Source organism: Oncorhynchus mykiss, chromosome 3 (assembly GCF_013265735.2).
Source record: "Oncorhynchus mykiss isolate Arlee chromosome 3, USDA_OmykA_1.1, whole genome shotgun sequence".
Taxonomy (NCBI): domain Eukaryota; kingdom Metazoa; phylum Chordata; class Actinopteri; order Salmoniformes; family Salmonidae; genus Oncorhynchus; species Oncorhynchus mykiss.
The window spans coordinates 24,330,965-24,353,437 of NC_048567.1; the positions used below are offsets into that span (position 1 = coordinate 24,330,965).

At 41.2% G+C, this 22,473-nt stretch overlaps 2 protein-coding genes and 1 pseudogene across 2 annotated transcripts; 1 reads left to right on the top strand and 2 right to left on the bottom strand.

Annotated features, from left to right (window-relative positions):
- Window positions 1–561: 561 nt before the first annotated feature.
- On the bottom strand, window positions 562–5,179 carry mapip (Mitogen-activated protein-binding protein-interacting protein). Its single transcript, NM_001160633.2, is given in 4 exon segments — window positions 562–1,003; window positions 2,597–2,686; window positions 4,655–4,817; window positions 4,986–5,179. Coding segments are annotated over 4 exon segments (378 nt in total). The 5' UTR covers window positions 5,054–5,179; the 3' UTR covers window positions 562–946.
- A 580-nt stretch (window positions 5,180–5,759) lies between these two features.
- On the bottom strand, window positions 5,760–11,909 carry LOC110514914 (ubiquilin-4). The gene is made up of 11 exons (XM_021594051.2): window positions 11,541–11,909; window positions 10,359–10,510; window positions 10,111–10,262; window positions 9,715–9,977; window positions 9,240–9,398; window positions 8,919–9,144; window positions 8,622–8,761; window positions 8,425–8,508; window positions 8,160–8,275; window positions 7,879–8,059; window positions 5,760–7,656 (listed from the first exon to the last, which is right to left on the bottom strand). The coding sequence occupies exons 1-11, from the start codon at window positions 11,685–11,687 to the stop codon at window positions 7,498–7,500; spliced, it is 1,779 nt and encodes a 592-aa protein (XP_021449726.2). The 5' UTR covers window positions 11,688–11,909; the 3' UTR covers window positions 5,760–7,497.
- Window positions 11,598–21,389, top strand: LOC118947812 (annotated as a pseudogene).
- Window positions 21,390–22,473: the final 1,084 nt, after the last annotated feature.

Sequence of the window (22,473 nt, forward strand, 5' to 3'; positions counted from 1 at the left end):
TTAAAACAATTGCTACATGCCACCTGGTGGACAAACCAAATGAGTGTCTTCAGGAAATTACTGTTTCCCTATCCCTTTTTCATGGTGAGAGACAGATCATTGCTTCCTCTGAGGTGTATTCACTATGAACCAAACGGAAGCAAACGAAACAGGGAGGGACCTACCTGCCAAATAGAACCTAATTGTTGCAAAACTGTTTCCATTGCTAAATGTTTTGCTACAGTATGCAACTATGGAATTAACCAACCCCTGGTTCTGTTAATCCCGAACCAGGAACACAAAGCAACAGTAAAAGGGACCTAGAAACAGTGTTGATAAAGGTCTGAATTGTCAAACAGATAGATATATATATATCAGTAATAACAATACTGTCAAACAATGGGCAAGGTAATGCAATCTTACGTCTGTTCAGCAAACCTGTAATGCAAAAAAACAACTTGGTACCCCTGGAACAAAAAATCTAACGTATAAATCAAATACATAAAACCATTTATTTCATATCCCTGAAGATAATTTTTTTAATTGAATTTTCAATTGAAAAAAATAAAACTTAGCCTGTTACAAAGGGATATCATACATTTTATTGCGTGACAGGAACAGACAACTGTAAGATTCTGACTAGGGTAAACAGTGAATGCCTTAACGTTAATGTGTCAGCATTTTCAGCAGTCCTCTTGAATCTCAAAGATTTACCTAGCCAGCCTTACACAAAGTATGAGCTTGACGTTTGAACTGCATGCCACAAAAGGCCAAATTACTAAAAACTCAAGCATTAAGTTAGAGCATATTGAGTATAAATATAGTAATCAGAAGATAAATACTCAGTTCATTGATACACAGACTGCAGTGGTTCATGAAGACCAGGTAAAGCATTCACATCAGCAATAAGAGTTCATGTATGTTCAGGGGAGACAAAATGGAAGACAACGCTCCAGCCAGACTTCCCCTATGATGCAGCAACTTGGGTTAAAGGTTCCTCCAGATAAAGCACCAGTGCTTCAGCCTAAAAATACCACACAGACAGGAGAAATATGCTTAGTATGGTATGCAGACATGATCTGTGCTCATGGCTTTTTAAATTACATACAGTTGAAGTCCGAAGTTTACATACACCTTAGCCAAATACTTTTAAACTCCACAATTCCTGACATTTAATCCCAGTAAAAATTCCCTGCCTTAGGTCAGTTAGGATCACCACTTTATTTTAAGAATGTGAAATGTCAGAATAATAGTAAAGATAATTATTTATTTCATCACATTCCCAGTGGGTCAGAACTTTACATACACTCAATTAGTATTTGGTAGCATTGCCTTTAAAATTGTTTAACTTGGGTCAAACGTTTTGGGTAGCCTTCCACAACCTTCCCACAATAAGTTGGGTGAATTTTGGCCCATTCCTCCTGACAGAGCTGGTGTAACTAAGTCAGGTTTCTAGGCTTCCTTGCTCACACACACGCCATCTCAGTTCTGTCCACACATTTTTATATAGGATTGAGTTCAGGGCTTTGTGATGGCCACTCCAATACCTTGACTTTGTTGTCCTTAAGCCATTTTGCAACAACTTTGGAAGTATGCTTAGAGGAAGACCCATTTGCGACCAATATTTATCTCAAGACATTAGTTTGGAAGTTGTCGCTTCAATATATCCACATAATTTTCCACCCTCATGATGCCATCAATTTTGTGAAGTGCACCAGTCTCTCCTGCAGCAAAGCACCCCCACAACACGATACTGCCTCTCCCGTGCTTCACGGTTGGGATTGTGTTCTTTGGCTTGCAAGCCTCCCCCATACTGTGGATATGGATACATTTGTACCTGTTTCCTCCAGCATCTTCACACGGTCCTTTGCTGTTGTACTGGGATTGATTTGCACTTTTTGCACCAAAGTACATTTATCTCTAGGACACAGAACGCGTCTCCTTTCTCAGCGGTATGACGGCTGCGTGGTCCCATATTGTTTATACTTGTTCATCTGTACAAACAATAGTACACATGGTACCTTCAGGCATTTGGAAATTGCTCCCAAGGATGAACCAGACTTGTGGAGGTCTACAAATTTTTTTCTGAGGTCTTGGCTGATTTCTTTTGATTTTCCCATGATGCCAAGCAAAGAAGCACCGAGTTTGAAGGTAGGCCTTGAAATACATCCACAGGTACACCTCCAATTGACTCAAATGATGTCAATTAGCCTATTAGAAGCTTCTAAAGCCATGACATAATTTTCTGGAATTTCCCAAGCTGTTTAAAGGCACAGTCAACTTAGTGTATGTAAACTTCTGACCCACTGGAATTGTGATACAGTGAATTATAAGTTAAATAATCTGTCTGTAAACAATTGTTGGAAAAATTACTTGTCATGCACAAAGCAGATGTCCTAACCGACTTGACAAAAACTATAGTTTGTTAACAAGAAATTTGTGGAGTGGTTGAAAAACAAGTTATGACTCCAACCTAAGTGTATGTAAACTTCCGACTTCAACTGTACATACTTGTTCTCTTCAGGAATAAGTCATTAGTGTTTTGTAATTTCAAATACAACACAATTCAAATACCAATGTTAACAATGTCATCCACACTCAAAGTATTCTTCCTCACCTTGGCTTTAAGCATTCCAAAGCCCACAGTCTCTTTGGCATACATGCACAACAGTAGGTTAGCTACCCGTGTAATGGCCACCCTGCCTTCCTGCAAAGAGAAGACAAGAAGGGAATAGATAAAAATGCATGCACATTGAATTTCAATTTACCTTTGATGGTGATTAGAGGTCAACCGATTAATCGGAATGGCCGATTAATTAGGGCGCTATTTCAAGTTTTCATAACAATCGGAAATCTGTATTTTTGGGTTAACTGCCTCGTTCAGGGGCAGAATGACAGATTTTTTTCCTTGTCAGCTCGGGGATTCAATCTTGCAACCTTACAGTTAAACTAGTTCAACGCTCTAACCACCTGATTACATTGCACTAAACGAGGAGCCTGCCTGTTACGCGAATGCAGTAAGCCAAAGTAAGTTGCTAGCTAGCATTAAACTTATCTTATAAAAAACAATCAATCAATCAATCCTAATCAATAGTTAACTACACATGGTTGATGATATTACTAGTTTATCTAGCGTGTCCAGCGTTGCATATAATTGATGCGGTGCGTACTCTCGTTGCTCCAATGTGTACCTAATCATAAACATCAATGCCTTTCTTAAAATCAATACACAGAAGTATATATTTTTAAACCTGCATATTTAGCTAAAAGAAATCCAGGTTAGCAGGCAATATTAACCAGGTGAAATGGTGTCACTTCTCTTGCGTTCATTGCATGCAGAGTCAGTGTATATGCAACAGTTTGGGCCGCCTAATTTGCCAGAATTTTACATAATTATGACATAACATTGAAGGTTGTGCAATGTAACAGGAGTATTTAGACTTATGGATGCCACCCGTTAGATAAAATACGGAACTGTTCCGTATTTCACTGAAAGAATAAACGTCTTGTTTTCGAGATGATCGTTTCCGGATTCGACCATATTAATGACCTAAGGCTCGTATTTCTGTGTGTTATTATGTTATAATTAAGTCTATGATTTGATAGAGCAGTCTGACTGAGCGGTGGTAGGCACCAGCAGGCTCGTAAGCATTCATTCAAACAGCACTTTAGTGCATTTTGCCAGCAGCTCTTCGTTGTGCTTCAAGCATTGCGCTGTTTATGACTTCAAGCCTATCAACTCCCGAGATTAGGCTGGTGTAACCGATGTGAAATGGCTAACTAGTTAGCAGGGTGCGCGCTAATAGCGTTTCAAACGTCACTCGCTCTGAGACTTGGAGTCGTTGTTCCCCTTGCTCTGCATGGGTAACGCTGCTTCGAGGGTGGCTGTTGTCGATGTGTTCCTGGTTCGAGCGAGGAGAGGGACGGAAGCTATACTGTTACACTGGCAAAACTAAAATGCCTATAAGAACATCCAATAGTCAAAGGTTAATGAAATACAAATGGTAGAGAGAGAAATAGTCCTATAATTCCTACAATAACTACAACCTAAAACCTCTTACCTGGGACTATTGAAGACTCATGTTAAAAGGAACCACCAGTTTTCATATGTTCTCATGTTTTGAGCAAGGAACATAAACGTTAGCTTTCTTACATGGCACATATTGCACTTTTACTTTCTTCTCCAACACTTTGTTTTTGCATTATTTAATTTTTTTTTTAACATGTTTCATTATTTATTTGAGGCTAAATTGATTTTATTGATGTATTATATTAAGTTAAAATAAGTGTTCATTCAGTATTGTTATAATTCTCATTATTACTAATGTTTTAAAAATGTAAAAATTATTATTATTATTATTATATATATTTTTTTAAATCGGCTGATTAATCGGTATCGGCATTTTTTTGGTCCTCCAATAAATCGGTATCAGTATTGGAGTTGAAAAATCATAATCGGTCGACCTCTAATGGTTATACTACCTCCCAAGCTGCCAACTAGCCTAGGTCATCATTTTCTACCACTATTTAACTAACGTTATAGGGCATACAACAGATTTTCTCTGGAGCCTCTGACTGTGATACTCAATGGATAATCAAAGCAAGGCAGAATTATGGGGGGAAAAAAACATTTGGTTCATGCATAGTAACTAGACCATATAGTTCAAACTCTAACCATGCAATCCATCAGAATGAATTTGAGTTTATCTTCGTTAAAAGCTTGATGCCCATTCTTGTCATAGGCCGACCAGATGTTGCTTGCGATGGCAGCGGTCACTCGAGCGTCAGTGTCCCCATAGCCAGAGTAAGCCAAAAGAGACCCTTCATTGTTTAACAATCTGCGGGGAGAACATGTAAATACGTTAGCCAAGGAGAGTGTTAGCTAAGACTTACCTACATGTAGGTAGCTGTCGTTAAACGTCATCTTAAGAACAAATTATTAGCCAACTTAGCTAGATAGCAAAAAATAACGCTATATTCACGTGCCTCTGCCACTCAATACTTACAGTGTGCTTTGTACTCCGCTTGTATTTGCCTGGCTGAGAACTTGCGTCAATGCTTTTGGCCGCAACATGGTTGGAGTGAGCAATACTTTGCAGCAACTCGATTAATTTAGGCGAAATTATGATGAAATGTATATTATCACCCAGTTCAGTGACTTCTTCAATAACAATCCAGTCAGCTGACCCCTTCAACTTCCTGATACAAATCGTAATGCATTATGGGAATGACACGGTTTCAATCGTCTGATTGAAACCGGTCACTGGAATAATATATTCAAATGCACCAATTCAGCTGATCTGCCCCAATTATAGAATTTATATCCTTTTCATGTTGCTCCTGAGATGTTAAACACTTGTCCAAGTAAGGGGACTGGGGGAGAATCTGTATTAGAAGAACAGAGTTAGCTACAGTATGGGGCTAATTGCAGTTATTGAATAAAGAAACAATATGGTATATCAAGGGCACAAAATGGCATATATCCCCATCATATTTTCAGACATGAGATTCCGATCAGTTAAAAAATTATAATAGCTACCCCGAGTAACCTCTGCGGTGAGGCCGGATGAATCTAACAATTGCATTGCTCCCAACTTCACAGCCCAAGCATATTTGATGAGATTGAACTAGCCCCAGTCATTTGTTTATAATTTACACAGCTTTCCTTTAGCCACCATTTTAGACCAAGTGATATGAAATGATCATAAATTGAAGATCTAAGAAATCCATGCTTTTATACATTTTGTCATCATGGAGGAAAATAAACAAATCCAAGCTCCTCTCTGGTGAATGTTAAAACAGCTTAATGCTTAATTGCCATTAAGATATTTCAATGTTTATTTCAGTTCACAATTTATATTTTCAAGCTTGGTCCTTTTATGATCTACCAAATATGCATGGTCACCACTATAACTTTCCCACCTCTCAAACTACACACAATTCCCATACAAGTTGAACAAATCATCCATATCAAGTTCATATAATTTCATAACATACACAATGTAGACTAGTGTTAATCACACCTGGTCCTAGGGGGTTGCAGTCAGTGTGAACAGGCCAAGTCTGCAACATTAACTACTCATCAAGATCATGAATAGCTGAATCACATCTGTTTGCGCTGGGCTTGCACTCAATTCCAATTTCACTTTGCCAAAAGGGTGCGGATTGGCGTAAGCTTGGGCTAAATTAAGTTTCCACCACATTTCTCACTGCAGTCCAGTCCAGTGCTTTTAAATCTGAGGTGGGGTGAACAAGTGTGCATTTTGAGGATTGAGAATCTGAATTCAGCATAGGGTGCATCCCTCCAGGATCAGGAGTGAAGACTACTGGTGTAGACCATGCTTCTGAACTAAATGAATGACCACCACACACTTGATCATGTTTCTTGAAAGGTATTATTAGAATAGATAACAGAGTGACTCCAAGAAAAAGGCAGCGCTGAACAGATGTTCTTTAACTGTAGGTACTGCAACTAATATGTATGGGTTTAAGAAAAACTATTCTCTATGCTATTAGTACACTTTGTCATTATAGATTTCACAAATTATTTTGGAATATATTGCTGAACCCAATACATACATTTTTATCAGGCACTAAACCGCTGCTTGTATGAAAATACACAAAATGGTTAACGTAAAAGGTGTCTGCATTTTTATCATTGCTCAGATTAAAACATTGAGGTCTTATCACAACCCATAATCAGAGCCTAAACGGTTGAATAATTTACACTCAATAGCATTCATTGACTCAATGTAGCATTAACTACAGAGCTCACCAAGCTACCTTGCCTGACCTTCCAACCTGAAAATCATCCCTTCCAAAAAAGCTGAAAGTGTAAGCAAACAGCTGAACCTGGGGCGCTATAGTGCTCAAACAGAGAATCCAACAGCCAGGATCAGTTTTGAAGGATGTCAAGAAATGATTAAAGCAGAAGGTAAACTGAAGGTGAGTGGTAAAGAAAAGAGAAGGTAACTTCTACAGCTCCTGTAATAAATACTAGTCAATCAGGCATGATAGAGTGAAATTAAGTAAAAACAAGCAGGTTCTCATGACAATGAAAGAATGAGTGATTCCTCTGACCTATGATTTCAACACTCATATTCCTCCAAATTTCAACTCGTTACCGGCTAAACACAATCCATTAAGATGGGTTAAGTCGGCAACCTCATGCATGTCCAGCAAATGGGCAGTCATTTCAGAAATAATCTCCCATAGTCAACAGAGGAAGTAGTCATGTTAGTGGTGGCGTCATTTTGCAGCGATGTCATCATTCCACAGGGTTGATATGAGATCTCTCCAATAGAAACTTGAATCTGAACACCCACTTCCTGCCCCCATATCTTTCCTACTTTTCACAGATCAGCCAAAGAGATGAATAGTAATTGGAATTCAGTTGAGTCTATCTGAGGGGCTTGTCAGACTGTGATGAAGGACTGTGTTCATTTGTAAACTCCCACTCCAGCCCTCACCACCCCTACCTAACCCCTCTCTCCCAGTAATCTCAGGGGGCTAAGAGAGTTAGGAGGGCTGGGAGCCCAGCAGTCTCTCAATGGCAGCGTTGATGTCTCCCCCCGTGGCGATGAGGGCCTGCAGGTTGGCCTCACGGTTGATGAAGCCCATGGCGCTGAGCTGGTCCAGCTGCTGCTGAAACCGCACCTCCGGGGTTACGGTCTGGGTCTGCGAAGGGGAGCATAACCAAAGTCAATTTTTATATGAGCCTACATGGAAAATGTTGCTGGGGTCCTATTTGAGTGACTGTTAGGAGACAAGTCTCAGTACCAGTTTTAATTGGTTTTAGGCCAATGAGGCCAGTAGAAACACAAAGCTAATGCTAACTCACTGGATAATACCAAAGTATAGTTACCAAGTAGAAACTATGTTTGCAGCTCAATGACATACCGATGAGCCGCCTCCTCCTCCAGCAAACATCTGTAACATCTGCTGCATGAGCTGCTGCTGCTGTTGGGATGGGTTAGTGGCAGCAGTGGGATTTGAGCCCTGTGTTGGGGGAGGAAGATTTTCTGGGGCCACACTGCCTCCTGTGGTTGGAGGAATCACTGGGATCCCACCAGGAGCCAAACTAGGAGAAGAACCATAGTTTAAGTGGCATCATCAATAAAATCAAATGTAAGCACGAGTCTGTCCAGTAAGCATCTACTGGATAATAGATGGTACAGTACCTGGGCATGAGTCCTGGGGCTTCCGTCTGTAGGGTCTGCAGGCCCTGCTGGATCTGCATGAGAGCCTGCATGGCCCGGGGGTTAGTCATCACAGACAGTGACTCAGGATTCTGCATCTGTAAAATAACCATTTAGTTGGTCAACCCAAATGATGTTCCATTTAGTCAGTCAGAAACTCAGCACCTTCCATAACACTCTGTTGTCTTTTTTGTTGTTGTTGTCAGTATATGGAACTAAAGTGTATAACTGGAGACAGAAATCTGACCTGTTGGAGAAAGACCGGCATCTGATGTCTCAACTGTTCCTGTAACTGGGGGTTTCCGGCAAAGAGGGGGTTGTTCAGCATTGCCTGAGGGAATTAATAAAGAATTAAGCAATGATTCTACTCTTCACACAAAATAGCCTAGAATATTCATCAGGACTTCTGAATCCTACTGCAGAGAGGGCTGAAGTTGTGCAGACCTGCGAGGCGAGGTCAGGGTTCTGCGCCAGCGACTGCATCATACTGCGCATGTAGGGCGCAGACAGCATGTTCTGCATCAGCTGGGGGTTCTCAGAGATCTGCTGCATCAGACTCTGCATGCCAGGGCTACCGAACACACCTGGACAGGGTGTGGAGTGAGAGATACAGACGGATCAGCTAAGCAGCAAAACAAGGGTTATACTCAAATGTGGTATGTTAATACAGGTGTAAGGGGAAATATAGTTTTGCAGATTGACTAAAAGGTAAAAGTGCTTCTTCTGATGTAGTGGTGTTACCGTTGCCCAGCCCAGAGGCATTGATGCCCAGGGGGTTGGAGGCACTGGGTGCAGTCCCGCCAGCAGAGGTTGTTGTTGTCGTGGAGGCACCAGTCCCCCTGATCTCTGAGGGGGTCGTTCCAGGGGGTCCCCAGGGGTTTGGTAAGGGCTCCCTGTTCTCTGTTCTGGAGGGCTGCACGCCAGAGTCCAAGTTGCCCCCCAAAGCAGAGAAGGGATTGTTTCCAAACTATGGATGGGAAAAAAGTGGACTAAGTCACACAACCGGACTTGATTCAAGACAATTAGATGTCTACATATGGTATTTGCAGGAATAATCGCTACCTGCTCTCTAGCGGCACTGAACATAGGCTCCTGGATGTCTGTGTACATCCTCCGGAGGGCGTTGTAGCCCCCAGGGATGCTCTCCAGGTTGCTAAGCGCCCGGTCCTGGTTACGCATCATCTCTTGCATCATGGCTGGGTTCCTTGCCAACTCCATGGTCTGAAGAGAGGAAGGGAGTTAACATTATGCATCTGTGCATGATCCTCCTCACATCCATTCCTCCCATCGTTCTGGGAGTGGTGCGGTCTAGTTTAAGGGTTTGGGCCTATGTAAATTGCACTGTTACATAGAGTCCTTTTTACATTTCAACTACATTGTAAGCTAACTACATAAAGAAGCAAAATGGTTTGAGTAATATGCTCTTCGAGCCTAGGTTCTTAAGAGAGATTCAAATAAAGCCAAGACACACTGTGATTCCCCAAAACCAATTATATGACACCTTGAACAAAGGACCCATCTGAGCTCCAGACTTAACCTGTCTCATAAGTTCAGGGTTGTTGAGCATGTGGGAGATCTCAGGGTTGCGCTCCATCAGCTGCTGCATCTGAGGGTTTGTCACAATCATCTGCCTCATCAGGTCTGGGTTGGACATCATGTTCTGCACCAAAGGGTTGTCCATGATCTGAGACAGCATCTCCGGGTTGGACATCAGCTGTCTCTGCATCTGCTGCTGCATCTCCATGAAGTTGGCCGAGCCCATGCCCATGCCTGACAGGCTAGATAGGTCACCAAACCCACCTATGCAGACACAAGGGGGCGGTGGATTACTGGAAGGATATAGGTTAGTGCCTAGTTGTGTGGATGTTGAGTAGTTGTATGGCGATATGGTCGTCTTTCTGTGAGATGGTTTGGTGGGGACTGGGTCACTAACTCAGTAAGTTGGGTGGCTGTGTGGAGGTTGGGGTAGGCCCAGTGCCTGGTGTTGTGCTGTCATTGGGCGCTGCGCTGGGGTTAACGCTGCTGTTGGCCTGGGGGGTCCCAGAGCTGGATGCCGAGGACTGGGATGTGCCACCAACTGTAGCCCTGGAGAAAAAGTGAGGTCATTATCAACCTAAATGTTCCCATTATCTCACACACAAAATCGTGTCACTAGAATAGCGGGCAAGAAAATCTTCTTACTTGGGAGCAGTCTTGATGACTAGGTGAACAGTGAGTCCGTCCTTGATGCCGTGTTGGTTCAGTGTGTCTCCATCCTTTAAGATTTTTCCAGCAAAAATCAACACCAGCTGGTCCTGCTTGGCATTAAACCTTTTGGATATCTCCTCTTTAAACTGTATGCACGAGACAGAATGAAGTGCCCGGTGAAGACAAATGGGAACAAAGAGGATAGGTACACACCCAAATCATTCAGTGTTGGTAAAAAAAAACAAGTTATCTTGGCTTAGCTAGCTAACGTTAGCTAACGATGTGAATCTGCTAGCTGTCCTTTAAGTTTTATAAAGAACAATGAGGTCAAATATGAATGGTTTAGGGAATCACCAAATACAACATTAACCATGTCGCCAGCCGTGAACTTAACGATCAGTTTCATGAGTGTGGGTATAATTTGTGGGACGTTCCAACAGGAATGAATCTGTTCCAAAAACTTCGTAAATAACAAGGTTGCCAACAAACAACGCATACAAAGTTGTATAGCGGCAGAATAAGATACCGGGTAGGGAGCGGGCTATTTCATAAAAAATGTCACTCACCACGTTTATTCCGAAAAATGTCTGTCCTCACTTTGGTAGCCTACGGACAAACATTAAGAATAAGCTACGTGGTGAGTGGATGCCTATTCGGCAGCTAGGTGAATTGATCCTGCTACTTTGTATGCGTTGTTTGTTGGCAACCTTGTACTTTACGAAGTTTTAGGAACAGATTCCTGTTGGAACGTTAAACAAATTATACCCACCCGTTTCCCGATCGGCTTTCGCAATGGCCGGAGCCTCCGTTGGCTAGCCGGTTATCAGCTAACCTGATCGCAGCTAAAGTTAGCTAGCTAGATGAGCCTGACAGAGACGTAGCTGGCTAGCTTACTCACAAGCTAACGTTAGCTAGTTGCGTAGTTAGCTAGCTCATGCTTGCTATACATGTCTTTACACAGTGCCGATTGTGCAAAACACGAGTAAAACTACTATTAGGAACCGACTTAAGGAAATGGACAAGTTGAAAATAAATATTACTAGTCAGGAAAATGAGACTATTCTTCCCAATTAACATCGTAAACCTGCTAGGTAATAGTTGTCTAGCTAACTTCGATTTATGCTTATTAGCCACAGCATGACTTGCATAACTGACTGTGTAAATAAATGCAAATACCTGTGCGACAGAAGAATCTTCCGATATCGCGATCTCCTCTTTATCTTTCGGAGTTTTTACCGTGACCACAATCATGGTCCCGTCTGAGGCAGCATTTTCAACAACGTTGGAATCCACAGTGGGATCTGTGCCGCTGTTCTCCGCCATCTTTACTCCTCTTCAAATTCACTACATCCAGAGAGGAAGAGGTGAAGCGAGAGGTTTTACTCAGCCCAAAATCTGTCCACGAAAATACGATTTGTTTGTATGGTCATTAAGTGTCGAATTTGGTCAACAAAAATGTGTATATTTTATTTGCTATGTGAGGATTATTTGATCAAATAGAAGTTTCGTAATGGTGTACCAGACGTGGCATTTCGCATTTCGAAAAAACGACTTTATCGGAGTTGTGCATGTTGTCATAGAGGTAGATAGAGGACTCATCATATAACACGTTCAAGCATGGACATTGTCATTGAGGGCTTCTACCGTTAAAGCGGTCAACTAGGTGGGGATTCCTATGAGTTGGGAGTTTTCAACCGATAAAGAAGAAAATCATGTACTACTTTAAATGGAGTTAGCCTTAAATGTGCTGCCAATGCTGTTACAAACGCTATAATATCACATACACAAAGATGGGTCCTCTATCTATCTCTATGGCCTGTTGTTGACACTCGTATCGGCCCCCTCATTGGCTAGAATGGTGCCACGTGCTCTCGCATCGCCCGCCTTCCATCTTTGAGGACATGTAATTTCCATTGTTATAGCGGTTACTTTACTATCTCGTCAATATAATAATCTTTGCTACGTCACAAAACTAGCAAACAAAATTCTCAAGCTGAGATGAAAGCAGTATTACCTTAGGTTTTTGCAACGTTGAAGTCTAGTGGTGTGGGGGTGTCATTGCATTTGGCCAAAATGTATGTGTACTACTCAATTATGTATATAAACCCAGTTCTAAATCACTGTCAAATCTAAAATTCTAATGCTGAGAAAAAAAGTGGGCAAATACTTTATATATTAAATATTATATTTAAAGGGGCAATCTGCTGTTGCTACGTACATTTTTGGACCCCTAAATTGATTATTGAAGAATATAATTTATGCCTTAGTTCAACTGTCACACCCTATCAAACCCAAAATATAAGATTGTTTACAAACATTGGAGTAAAACAATGTAAATGTAAACAAACACTGCATCCTAAAAACTTGGTTAAAAATAAAATGTTAATATCATGGATGGTCAGTCCTTGCACCATTATGTTTATGAATGTGAGAGTGGTTTACATTTTTCCAGGCCCAACCCTCAACTTTTTACCACACCATAACATAGTTGGGGTGTATACCTTGTTATTGTTTAAACTACAGATTGTCCCTTTAAAGTATTGTAGTTGTTTTGTGCGGTAATGACCATAAAATCCCACATGCATTCATTTAATTCTTTAATGACATGAAAATTTGGGTTTGAAGGTGAATAACAGCCTATCATGCCTAATAACTCAATCAAAGCACTGCACGACCTAATGCATTTTTCCTAAAGTAATATCATATTAAAAATATAATTGAAAGCTGTGACGGAAACAGGACGTTTCGGTAGGCTTTAATTTTATATATGCCAACAGATAATTTGTTCATTGGACATAGTGGGATCTTTTTGTGTCGGTAAAATTAATTACGCGAGAAATGGCGGCGCATGGAAAACGCCTTCATGCGCAAATATTGATTGGATATAATAATTGTCATTTAAAAGTACATTTGGATGTGGCGTGCGCGCAGTGGGTCATGAGTTAAAAAGTTTGGGATCCCCTGTAGATAATAATTGTAGGCCTACCATCTTAACCAGGGGTGTCAAACTCATTCCACGAATGGCAGTGTCTGCAGGCATTCGTTTTTTTCTTTCAATAAAGACCTAGACAACCAGGTGAGGGGAGTTTCATACTAACTACTAACCTTAATTAGTCAATGGAGTACATGGGTGGAGCGAAAGTCTGGCGAGAATCTGCCCTCGGTGGAATGAGTTTGACACGTGATCTAAACTGCTATGAAATACATTTTCCAAAACCAAAAATATAGAATTTTCAGCTGTTTGAAGCTGGTGTAGCCTACAAAACCGAAAGTAAAAGACGCAAAAACTTACCTTAAAACCGGGAGCCATAGCCCACATAAAACAAGTCTACCGCTTATTTATATGAAAAGAATGCACTCACTACTATAAATCGATCAAATATGTAAAACATCTTAGACTTACTTTCAATGAGAATGACAGTAGCAAGTTACCTATTGCAGCTTTAAGCGAAAAAGTACATTTTGTGTACACTACATCCTCACGCGTGGACTTTCATCCGCAACAAGTTTGTTTGGTGGGAAAATACTTTTTCTTTATGTGGATTTTAGAATATTCGCATGACAGTCTGTATCCAACTGGCTGGAAACCTACCGACGTGGGAAAATGTGCGTCTTTTTCTTTATGTGGATTTGAGAATGTCCATATGAAAATCTGTCGCCAATTGGCTGGAAACCAAGCTAATGACATTCTTAACGAGGCTCCTCTCACATTTGTGACTGTAGATCAAGGCTGAGAATGTACCATTTGATTTTTTTTTTTTTAAATGTGTGATTAACCTTTGTCAAAGACGAAGGAAAAACACTAGGTTAACACTATTAGACCAGCCTATCCTTTATCAGTATGCTATAATTTAGTTGCCAATCTGCAGAGGTCAGACCACCAGCACTTGTGTGAAACTCCTTAGGCCGGAGCTGTATGTGATTATCCTGGTCTTTAGCCAGGTGAAACATTTTATTTCAGTCTTGGTAGAGGAAAGCCATCTAGAAAAGTTAGGCTATATAGAAAATCAGGAGTATGATTTTTGGATTTGCATTATATTATTCATATTTTTTGGGGCAGGTTGTTGCATGTTTTCCTCCTTTAACATGACCATGAGGACCACTGAGAAAGGTCTGTTGTGCCACCTCTACAGTACATGTTACTGCTTTTTGTGTAACTATGGCTACAGGTATTTAAAATAAGTCCCCATTAATTCCAGAACAGATATTATAGCGGTGATCTGTTTGTTATTCGATGCAAATGCAGTACGCCAGAATATGTTTTTGTGCTGGTCAAAGGCAGTCAGGTCTGGAGTGAACCAAGGGCTAAATCTGTTCCTGGTTCTGTATTTTTTTTTAATGGGCCATGCTTATTTAAGATGATGAGGAAAGCACTTTTAAAGAATAACCAGGCATCCTCTACTGACTGAATGAGGTCAATATCCTTCCAGGATACCCGGGCCAGGTTGATTAAAAAGGCCTGTGTTTTAGGGACCGTTTGACAGTGATGAGGGGTGGTCGTTTGACCGCAGACCCATTACAGACGCAGGCAATGAGGCAGTGATCGCTGAGATCCTGGTTGAAGACAGCAGAGGTGTATTTAGAGGGGAGGTTTGTCAGGATGATATCTATAAGGGTGCCCGTGTTTACAGATTCGGGGTTGTACCTGGTAAGTTCATTGATCATTTGTGTGAGATTGAGGGAATCTAGTTTAGGTTGTAGGATGGCCGGGGTGTTAAGCATGTCCCAGTTTAGGTCACCTAACAGTATGAGATATGAAGATAGATTTGGGGCAATCAATACACATATGATGTCCAGGGCACAGCTGGGGGCAGAAGGTGGTCTATAACAAGCAGCAACAGTGAGAGACTTGTTTCTGGAAAGATGGATTTTTAGAAGTAGAAGCTCATTGTTTTGGCACAGACCTGGATAATATGACAGAACTCTGCAGGCTATCTCTGCAGCAGATTGCAACTCCGCCACCTTTGGCAGTTCCATCTTGTTGGAAAATGTTATAGTTAGGGATGGAAATGTCAGGATTTTTGGTGGTCTTCCTAAGCCAGGATTCAGACACGGCTAGAACATCCGGGTTGGCAGAGTGCTAAAGCAGTGAGTAAAACAAACTTAGAGAGGAGGCTTCTAATGTTAACATGCATGAAACCAATGCTTTTACAGTTACAGAAATCAACAAATGAGAGTGCCTGGGGAATGGGAGTGGAGCTAGGCGCTGCAGGGTCTGGATTAACCTCTACGTCAACAGAGGAGGAGTAGGATAAGGGTACGGCTAAAGGCTATAAGGACTGGTCGTCTATTGCGTTTGGAACAGAGAGTAAAATGAACAGGTTTCTGGGTGTGGAAGAATAGATTCAAGGCATAATGTGCAGACAAGGGTATGGTAGGATGTGAATACAGTGGACGTAAACCTAGGCATTGCGTGGCGATGAGAGGTTTTGTCTCTCGAGACATCATTTAGACCAAGTGAGGTCACCGCATGTGTGGGAGGTGACACAAAAGGGCTAGCTAAGGCATAGTCTCTACATTGAAATAAGATAATAATCACTAACCAAAACAGAAGTGGACAAGGCATATTGACATTAGGGAGAGGCATGCGTAGCTGAGTGATCATAGGGACCAGTGGGAGGTTCGGCGAGCTGGAGACACGGCAATCCAGACAGCTAGCAGGCTGGGAATAGCAGAAGGGCCTTAGGGGGGAATGTTGAGGAGCTGGTTGGAAAAATGATAAAGATGTATGGGTGAAGTCTGACCTGCCAACTATGGCTGAGGCAAGAGGAAAGATGATATTTGTACAGAAATCCAGCTTTAAGCTGGGCATTCCTCTCTTGGAAACAGACAGCCAGGGTTCTTCAGTTTGTCAGGAAATGACAGGAATTCATTGTATGTTTATTATTCATTGAGGGAAGGGTTAACCTCTCAGTTCCTCTAAACTGAGGAGGTACTGTTGGGAACTAGCTGAGACTGGTTGAGCCCTCCCTATCAGCTACTTCCCTGTAAGGAAACCAAACTGTGCATCAAGCAGACTGGTCTACCACTGATCACATAGGACCTATAGAGGTGTCCATCTCAATTGCCATGAATGGAGGAGCTCACTTTCTCTAAAATATGCATTTGTTGTTGAATAATACATTTTGAGTGAATTTAAATGGGTGTGTAGTTTCATGCTCTCAAAAAGAAATGTAATCAAATGTAATTACAAAATAGTAAATAAATAGATTATATTGAACAGTTCATACTGCAAATTGAAGCTCAACAGTTATAAAATCTATGCAGACATTTGTCATGGTTTACATTCTCTCGTGAGTCAGCGGGAGGGATCTGAGTGTTTCAGAACACCCAATGGTTGCATGGCCGGATGCGCCTGGTAGGCAGAGTATGCTCATTTTAGACCATTCCATTGGTCCTTAAGTGAAATCTCCAACCACCCGGGGCACCGGGACATGCAAAATGAACTCCACCACTGACAGACGCATATGTAACTCCTGGATAGTAGTTTATTTTACAGTACTGTTTTAGCTGTTTTACTGGGACATTATATGGTATGGGTACTTTCTGCTGCTAACTAAAAATAATTAAACACTATTTGTACGTACGTGTAGCCTACTTGGTACAAAATGGGTGGAGCACTTTCTAATGCAAAATGGCTGCCATTGATGGCATCGCCCAGTTGGGTGCTATACATTGTATGTGAGTTTCCCCCACATATCTAAGTAAACAATCGGTAGCCTAAATTCTTTACCGTAAAGTGCTGCAGAAATTTGAGCTGTACTGAATTGATTGAATTCATAAGTTATTTGAGCAACATGGTCATACAATTGCTGTTTCAAGTAATTTCCCAGAAGAGGGGGTTTTATGATGTGCACTTCCTGCTCAGGCATAGCAGAGGCTCTACACCCACTCATCACCACACTTTATGACATGCCCTATCATCTTTCAATGAGGCAAGAGATTACCGCAATGAAGGAAAGCAAAGCAACAAAAATAATGGGTAGATTAACTTTAATGTTGTCTACATGGGATGGAACCTGTTTGCCACTATGACCCAATTAACACTGTAGCAGTAACAACAAGAGTGCCCTTATTTAGGGCAGATTCAGAGCTGTACAATGCCAGAAATTCTCTAACAAAATGAATAGTTAGTCCTTTAAAAAAAGGTGTGTCCTACAGATGCAACACAGACATTATCAGATGTTATTGGAATGAATGTGCACCTTTTAACATGATTACTTATACGGGATACACACCTATTTTAACATTACAATTATTGTTCTGCCTTTCTGTTGATTTAGAGCTGTGTAACCAAGAGTGGCCAGCATGTCAGTGACCGTGACCAATGGCAAAGGGGTGGCTGTATTTACTGTGAATGCTAAAGAAGGAAGCAGTTGGCCCCTGCTGTGTCAAATACTTGGGACCCTGTGCTACAGCCCAGCAAGCTCTGTGTCCCAGGGACCTTGGAGGCTCCAAGCAAATTCCCAGTCAGCTCTGGGGGTGGGTGAACTAAAATACACACACACACACACACACACACACACACACACACACACACACACACACACACACACACACACACACACACACACACACACACACACACACACACACACACACACACACACACCACAACATGCATGTCTATCACCACTGGGTCACAATTGTCATCAGAAGTGAGAGGGAGTTATCTAAAATTATTATTTTTTTATTTCACAGACTATACAGATCATGGTGGGAGTACTCAACATTGGCTTGGGAGCGATCCTTGTTAGCACTGATTATTACACAGGCAGGGTGTAGGGTTCCTTATTGGCTTGGTGGTGTGGTAAGCTTACTTTATTTTGTTATCGTTTACCATGTTATCATGTTTAGTATGAAAGCACATGATTTCACTTGGAGTTATAACCACAGTAAACAAACCAGGAAATATACAGTGCCTTGCGAAAGTATTCGGCCCCCTTGAACTTTGCGACCTTTTGCCACATTTCAGGCTTCAAACATAAAGATATAAAACTGTATTTTTTTGTGAAGAATCAACAACAAGTGGGACACAATCATGAAGTGGAACGACATTTATTGGATATTTCAAACTTTTTTAACAAATCAAAAACTGAAAAATTGGGCGTGCAAAATTATTCAGCCCCTTTACTTTCAGTGCAGCAAACTCTCTCCAGAAGTTCAGTGAGGATCTCTGAATGATCCAATGTTGACCTAAATGACTAATGATGATAAATACAATCCACCTGTGTGTAATCAAGTCTCCGTATAAATGCACCTGCACTGTGATAGTCTCAGAGGTCTGTTAAAAGCGCAGAGAGCATCATGAAGAACAAGGAACACACCAGGCAGGTCCGAGATACTGTTGTGAAGAAGTTTAAAGCCGGATTTGGATACAAAAAGATTTCCCAAGCTTTAAACATCCCAATGAGCACTGTGCAAGCGATAATATTGAAATGGAAGGAGTATCAGACCACTGCAAATCTACCAAGACCTGGCCGTCCCTCTAAACTTTCAGCTCATACAAGGAGAAGACTGATCAGAGATGCAGCCAAGAGGCCCATGATCACTCTGGATGAACTGCAGAGATCTACAGCTGAGGTGGGAGACTCTGTCCATAGGACAACAATCAGTTGTATATTGCACAAATCTGGCCTTTATGGAAGAGTGGTAAGAAGAAAGCCATTTCTTAAAGATATCCATAAAAAGTGTCGTTTAAAGTTTGCCACAAGCCACCTGGGAGACACACCAAACATGTGGAAGAAGGTGCTCTGGTCAGATGAAACCAAAATCGAACTTTCTGGCAACAATGCAAAACGTTATGTTTGGCGTAAAAGCAACACAGCTGAACACACCATCCCCACTGTCAAACATGGTGGTGGCAGCATCATGGTTTGGGCCTGCTTTTCTTCAGCAGGGAGAGGGAAGATGGTTAAAATTGATGGGAAGCTGGATGGAGCCAAATACAGGACCATTCTGGAAGAAAACCTGATGGAGTCTGCAAAAGACCTGAGACTGGGACGGAGATTTGTCTTCCAACAAGACAATGATCCAAAACATAAAGCAAAATCTACAATGGAATGGTTCAAAAATAAACATATCCAGGTGTTAGAATGGCCAAGTCAAAGTCCAGACCTGAATCCAATCGAGAATCTGTGGAAAGAACTGAAAACTGCTGTTCACAAATGCTCTCCATCCAACCTCACTGAGCTCGAGCTGTTTTGCAACGAGGAATGGGAAAAAATTTCACTCTCGATGTGCAAAACTGATAGAGACATACCCCAAGCGACTTACAGCTGTAATCGCAGCAAAAGGTGGCGCTACAAAGTATTAACTTAAGGGGGCTGAATAATTTTGCACGCCCAATTTTTCAGTTTTTGATTTGTTAAAAAAGTTTGAAAAATCCAATAAATGTCGTTCCACTTCATGATTGTGTCCCACTTGTTGTTGATTCTTCACAAAAAAATACAGTTTTATATCTTTATGTTTGAAGCCTGAAATGTGGCAAAAGGTCGCAAAGTTCAAGGGGGCCGAATACTTTCGCAAGGCACTATATAAGTAACTTTATTTATTTTTACATTTTGGCCTGCCTACTTAAGTAGTATTTATTTTGAAAGAAAATGAAGGGTTGAAGTCAAATGTCTGTGTATTTTCTTGTGAGTTCTTTGTTATTTTTGTCAGGACAAATAATGTGTTGATTGTGTAGGTTGTGCGCATTTGATTTTGATATTTCGGTGCCTTCTTAGTTTATAGCAGTTGGCATCATGTGTATATTGGCTGAGAAGTTCCCCAGTCCCTGCTTGGTGAGTTGTTCATTGACCTTAACTCTTTCCTGTCAATCCTTAGCCTCATTTCCGTCCTCCATTGAACAATCATTCAATCTGATCCAGTTGAATTATAATCATCAACTGAATATTTGAGACAACTAGTACTCAGTGGTTTACTCAATTGAGTCAAACTGGTTTTATATTCCCTGATTGTGTTTTAGGTGGGCATCAATATGTTGACGAACCTGTCAGGTGCTTCTCTGGCCATTGCTGGAAATGTGCTGGCAAACTGCCATTTCTGGTGGAGTTGCAATGATGACGACTACATCTGGCGAGATGACTACTATGGCGGCCAGGTGAGACAACTACCAAGTCATCCGCAGAGGGATAGACTCTTGGTGAAATGCAACGATGCCAAGCAGGTTTCACTGGTGAGTGCTTTTGAATGACGTTTTTTAATGATATCCATCATGTGAGTCGATAGTTGTCATGTCCCTTCTCTGTTCTAAGTAAAATATATTAACATTTTTTACATGGATCAAACTGCTTAATTTAGTAATGAATATGTGTGTTCTTAAACAGAGATGGTGGGTTCCATGTTTTAAAGCACATTCTAATAGCTGGTATGCCAGTCTGTTTCTGTATTTTCCAGTGTTCACCAACACCGCTATTTAGGTAAACATTCCGGTCAACTGTCAATATGTTCAAATCCTCCATGTGTCTGTTCTACCATTAGATGTTGATGAATGCCTTGGACATCGTGCCTGCAGTCCTTCAGCTTTGTGTCACCATCAGCTCTGCGGTGTTGGGTCTCAAGGCTTTGTACAAGGATGAAAAGGAGGGAAAAGAGCGAATACAACGGCCATACAAATGGAAGTAGAATACGGATTTGTAGACACACACACACACACACACACAACCAAGTAGTGTTTGTTGTGTCCTCCCAAGTAATGTGTAACTTTGCTCTGATATGTTGCAGAACTTCCGGGACCTGGAGCAGCATAAGCCTCTGCTGGAGGAGGTCACCACTAACCCTGCAGCTTAAAGAGCACAAATCTGATATACTTTATTATCCACAAGGGTAAATTTTGTCATGGACAATTTAGTGGTGCTGCTTCCACATGAAATACATAGAATACATTTGATTCTACATCAATGGAACATCATCATCATGCACACCCCCACACATTTTCTGTTTCATACATACAGTATGTAGTACATATAGTTAACATACAACCAGTGTCAAGTCACAGTAAATTAAGTATGTCTTCATGCAGTTTGAGTCATGTTTTTTGTATTTGTCATTTTTACAAAACTGAAAGGACAGATAAAGGGGAATATATCAAGTTAATTACTGAATTGATTGTTGTATTTATATATTTTGTATTTTGATATTTTCCTACTGTATTACACCCCCCCCCCCCCCCCCCGAAGCCGTTTTCCTCAACATTGCCATCAGGTGGCAGTCATTCCCATACAAACATACAACATTGGTTGCTCATAGGTTATCTTGGAGGCAAATACGGGTAACAAAAACGGCAACATAAAGTGTCTTCAGGTCTTAGCCCATAAGGTCGCAATATCTACTAAATTAAGATATGGAATTGTTTTCAGATGGTCATAAAATTGCTAAGTTTGCCATTTGAGTACCCCTGTAGGTATATACATTTTTTATATATTTATATGCATATATTTGATGAAACATTGAATTTGGCCTTTACTGCTATAACCCATAGAAACAAATTGATTAACACATTTGTATATGGCAAAACAGACAGTCCAAAAATAAATTGTAAGGAATAAGGTTTTGAAGTGTCTGTCCTATACACTGGCGTAACGCAGTTTCTCTGGACCCCCGCAAGGTTGGAGTGGGGCCCCCACTCCCTAAAATAAACACAATGTGTCAGCCAGAGAGTCACTCACAAAGTTTAGACTACCAACCACTGTCCATGGTGCTGAAATTAGGACATATCTATGCGGCTGCCTATCGGATCGATGATAGGCTTTCTGTGGCGACAGGGCATGTAGCCAATAGCTTTGCTTTAGCAAACAGATACATGTTTATTGGTAGGCCTATTTGGTCGTCATTTTCACATGTTAAGCTTAACATTTCACGAAGCTGTACACAGTTCCGCAAGTCTGCCATCATTAAAATGATGTCTGGTGGCAATAATATAATCACTGGTTCAGTAATTAAAGTTGGAAATTTGAACATTGCAGATTGTAAAATGTCTTTTCGATACAACAGAATACTAATCTGCAACCAATTTATAAAAATAAAAAAAAACACCACTGTCTTGTGTAGCCTACCTGAGCCTTCATGCCCATGATCAGTCATCGTGCTCTCTCCCAGCTTGGAT

Coding starts and splice junctions, on each gene's coding strand:
- LOC110514914 (XM_021594051.2), bottom strand. CDS start 11,687: ATGGCGGAGAACAGCGGCACAGATCCCACTGTGGATTCCAACGTTGTT. Junction 8,509..8,621: donor ACCCTGACCTCGCCTCGCAG/GTCTGCACAACT, acceptor TAATTCCCTCAG/GCAATGCTGAACAACCCCCT. Junction 7,657..7,878: donor GAGGAGGAGGCGGCTCATCG/GTATGTCATTGA, acceptor TCCCCTTCGCAG/ACCCAGACCGTAACCCCGGA.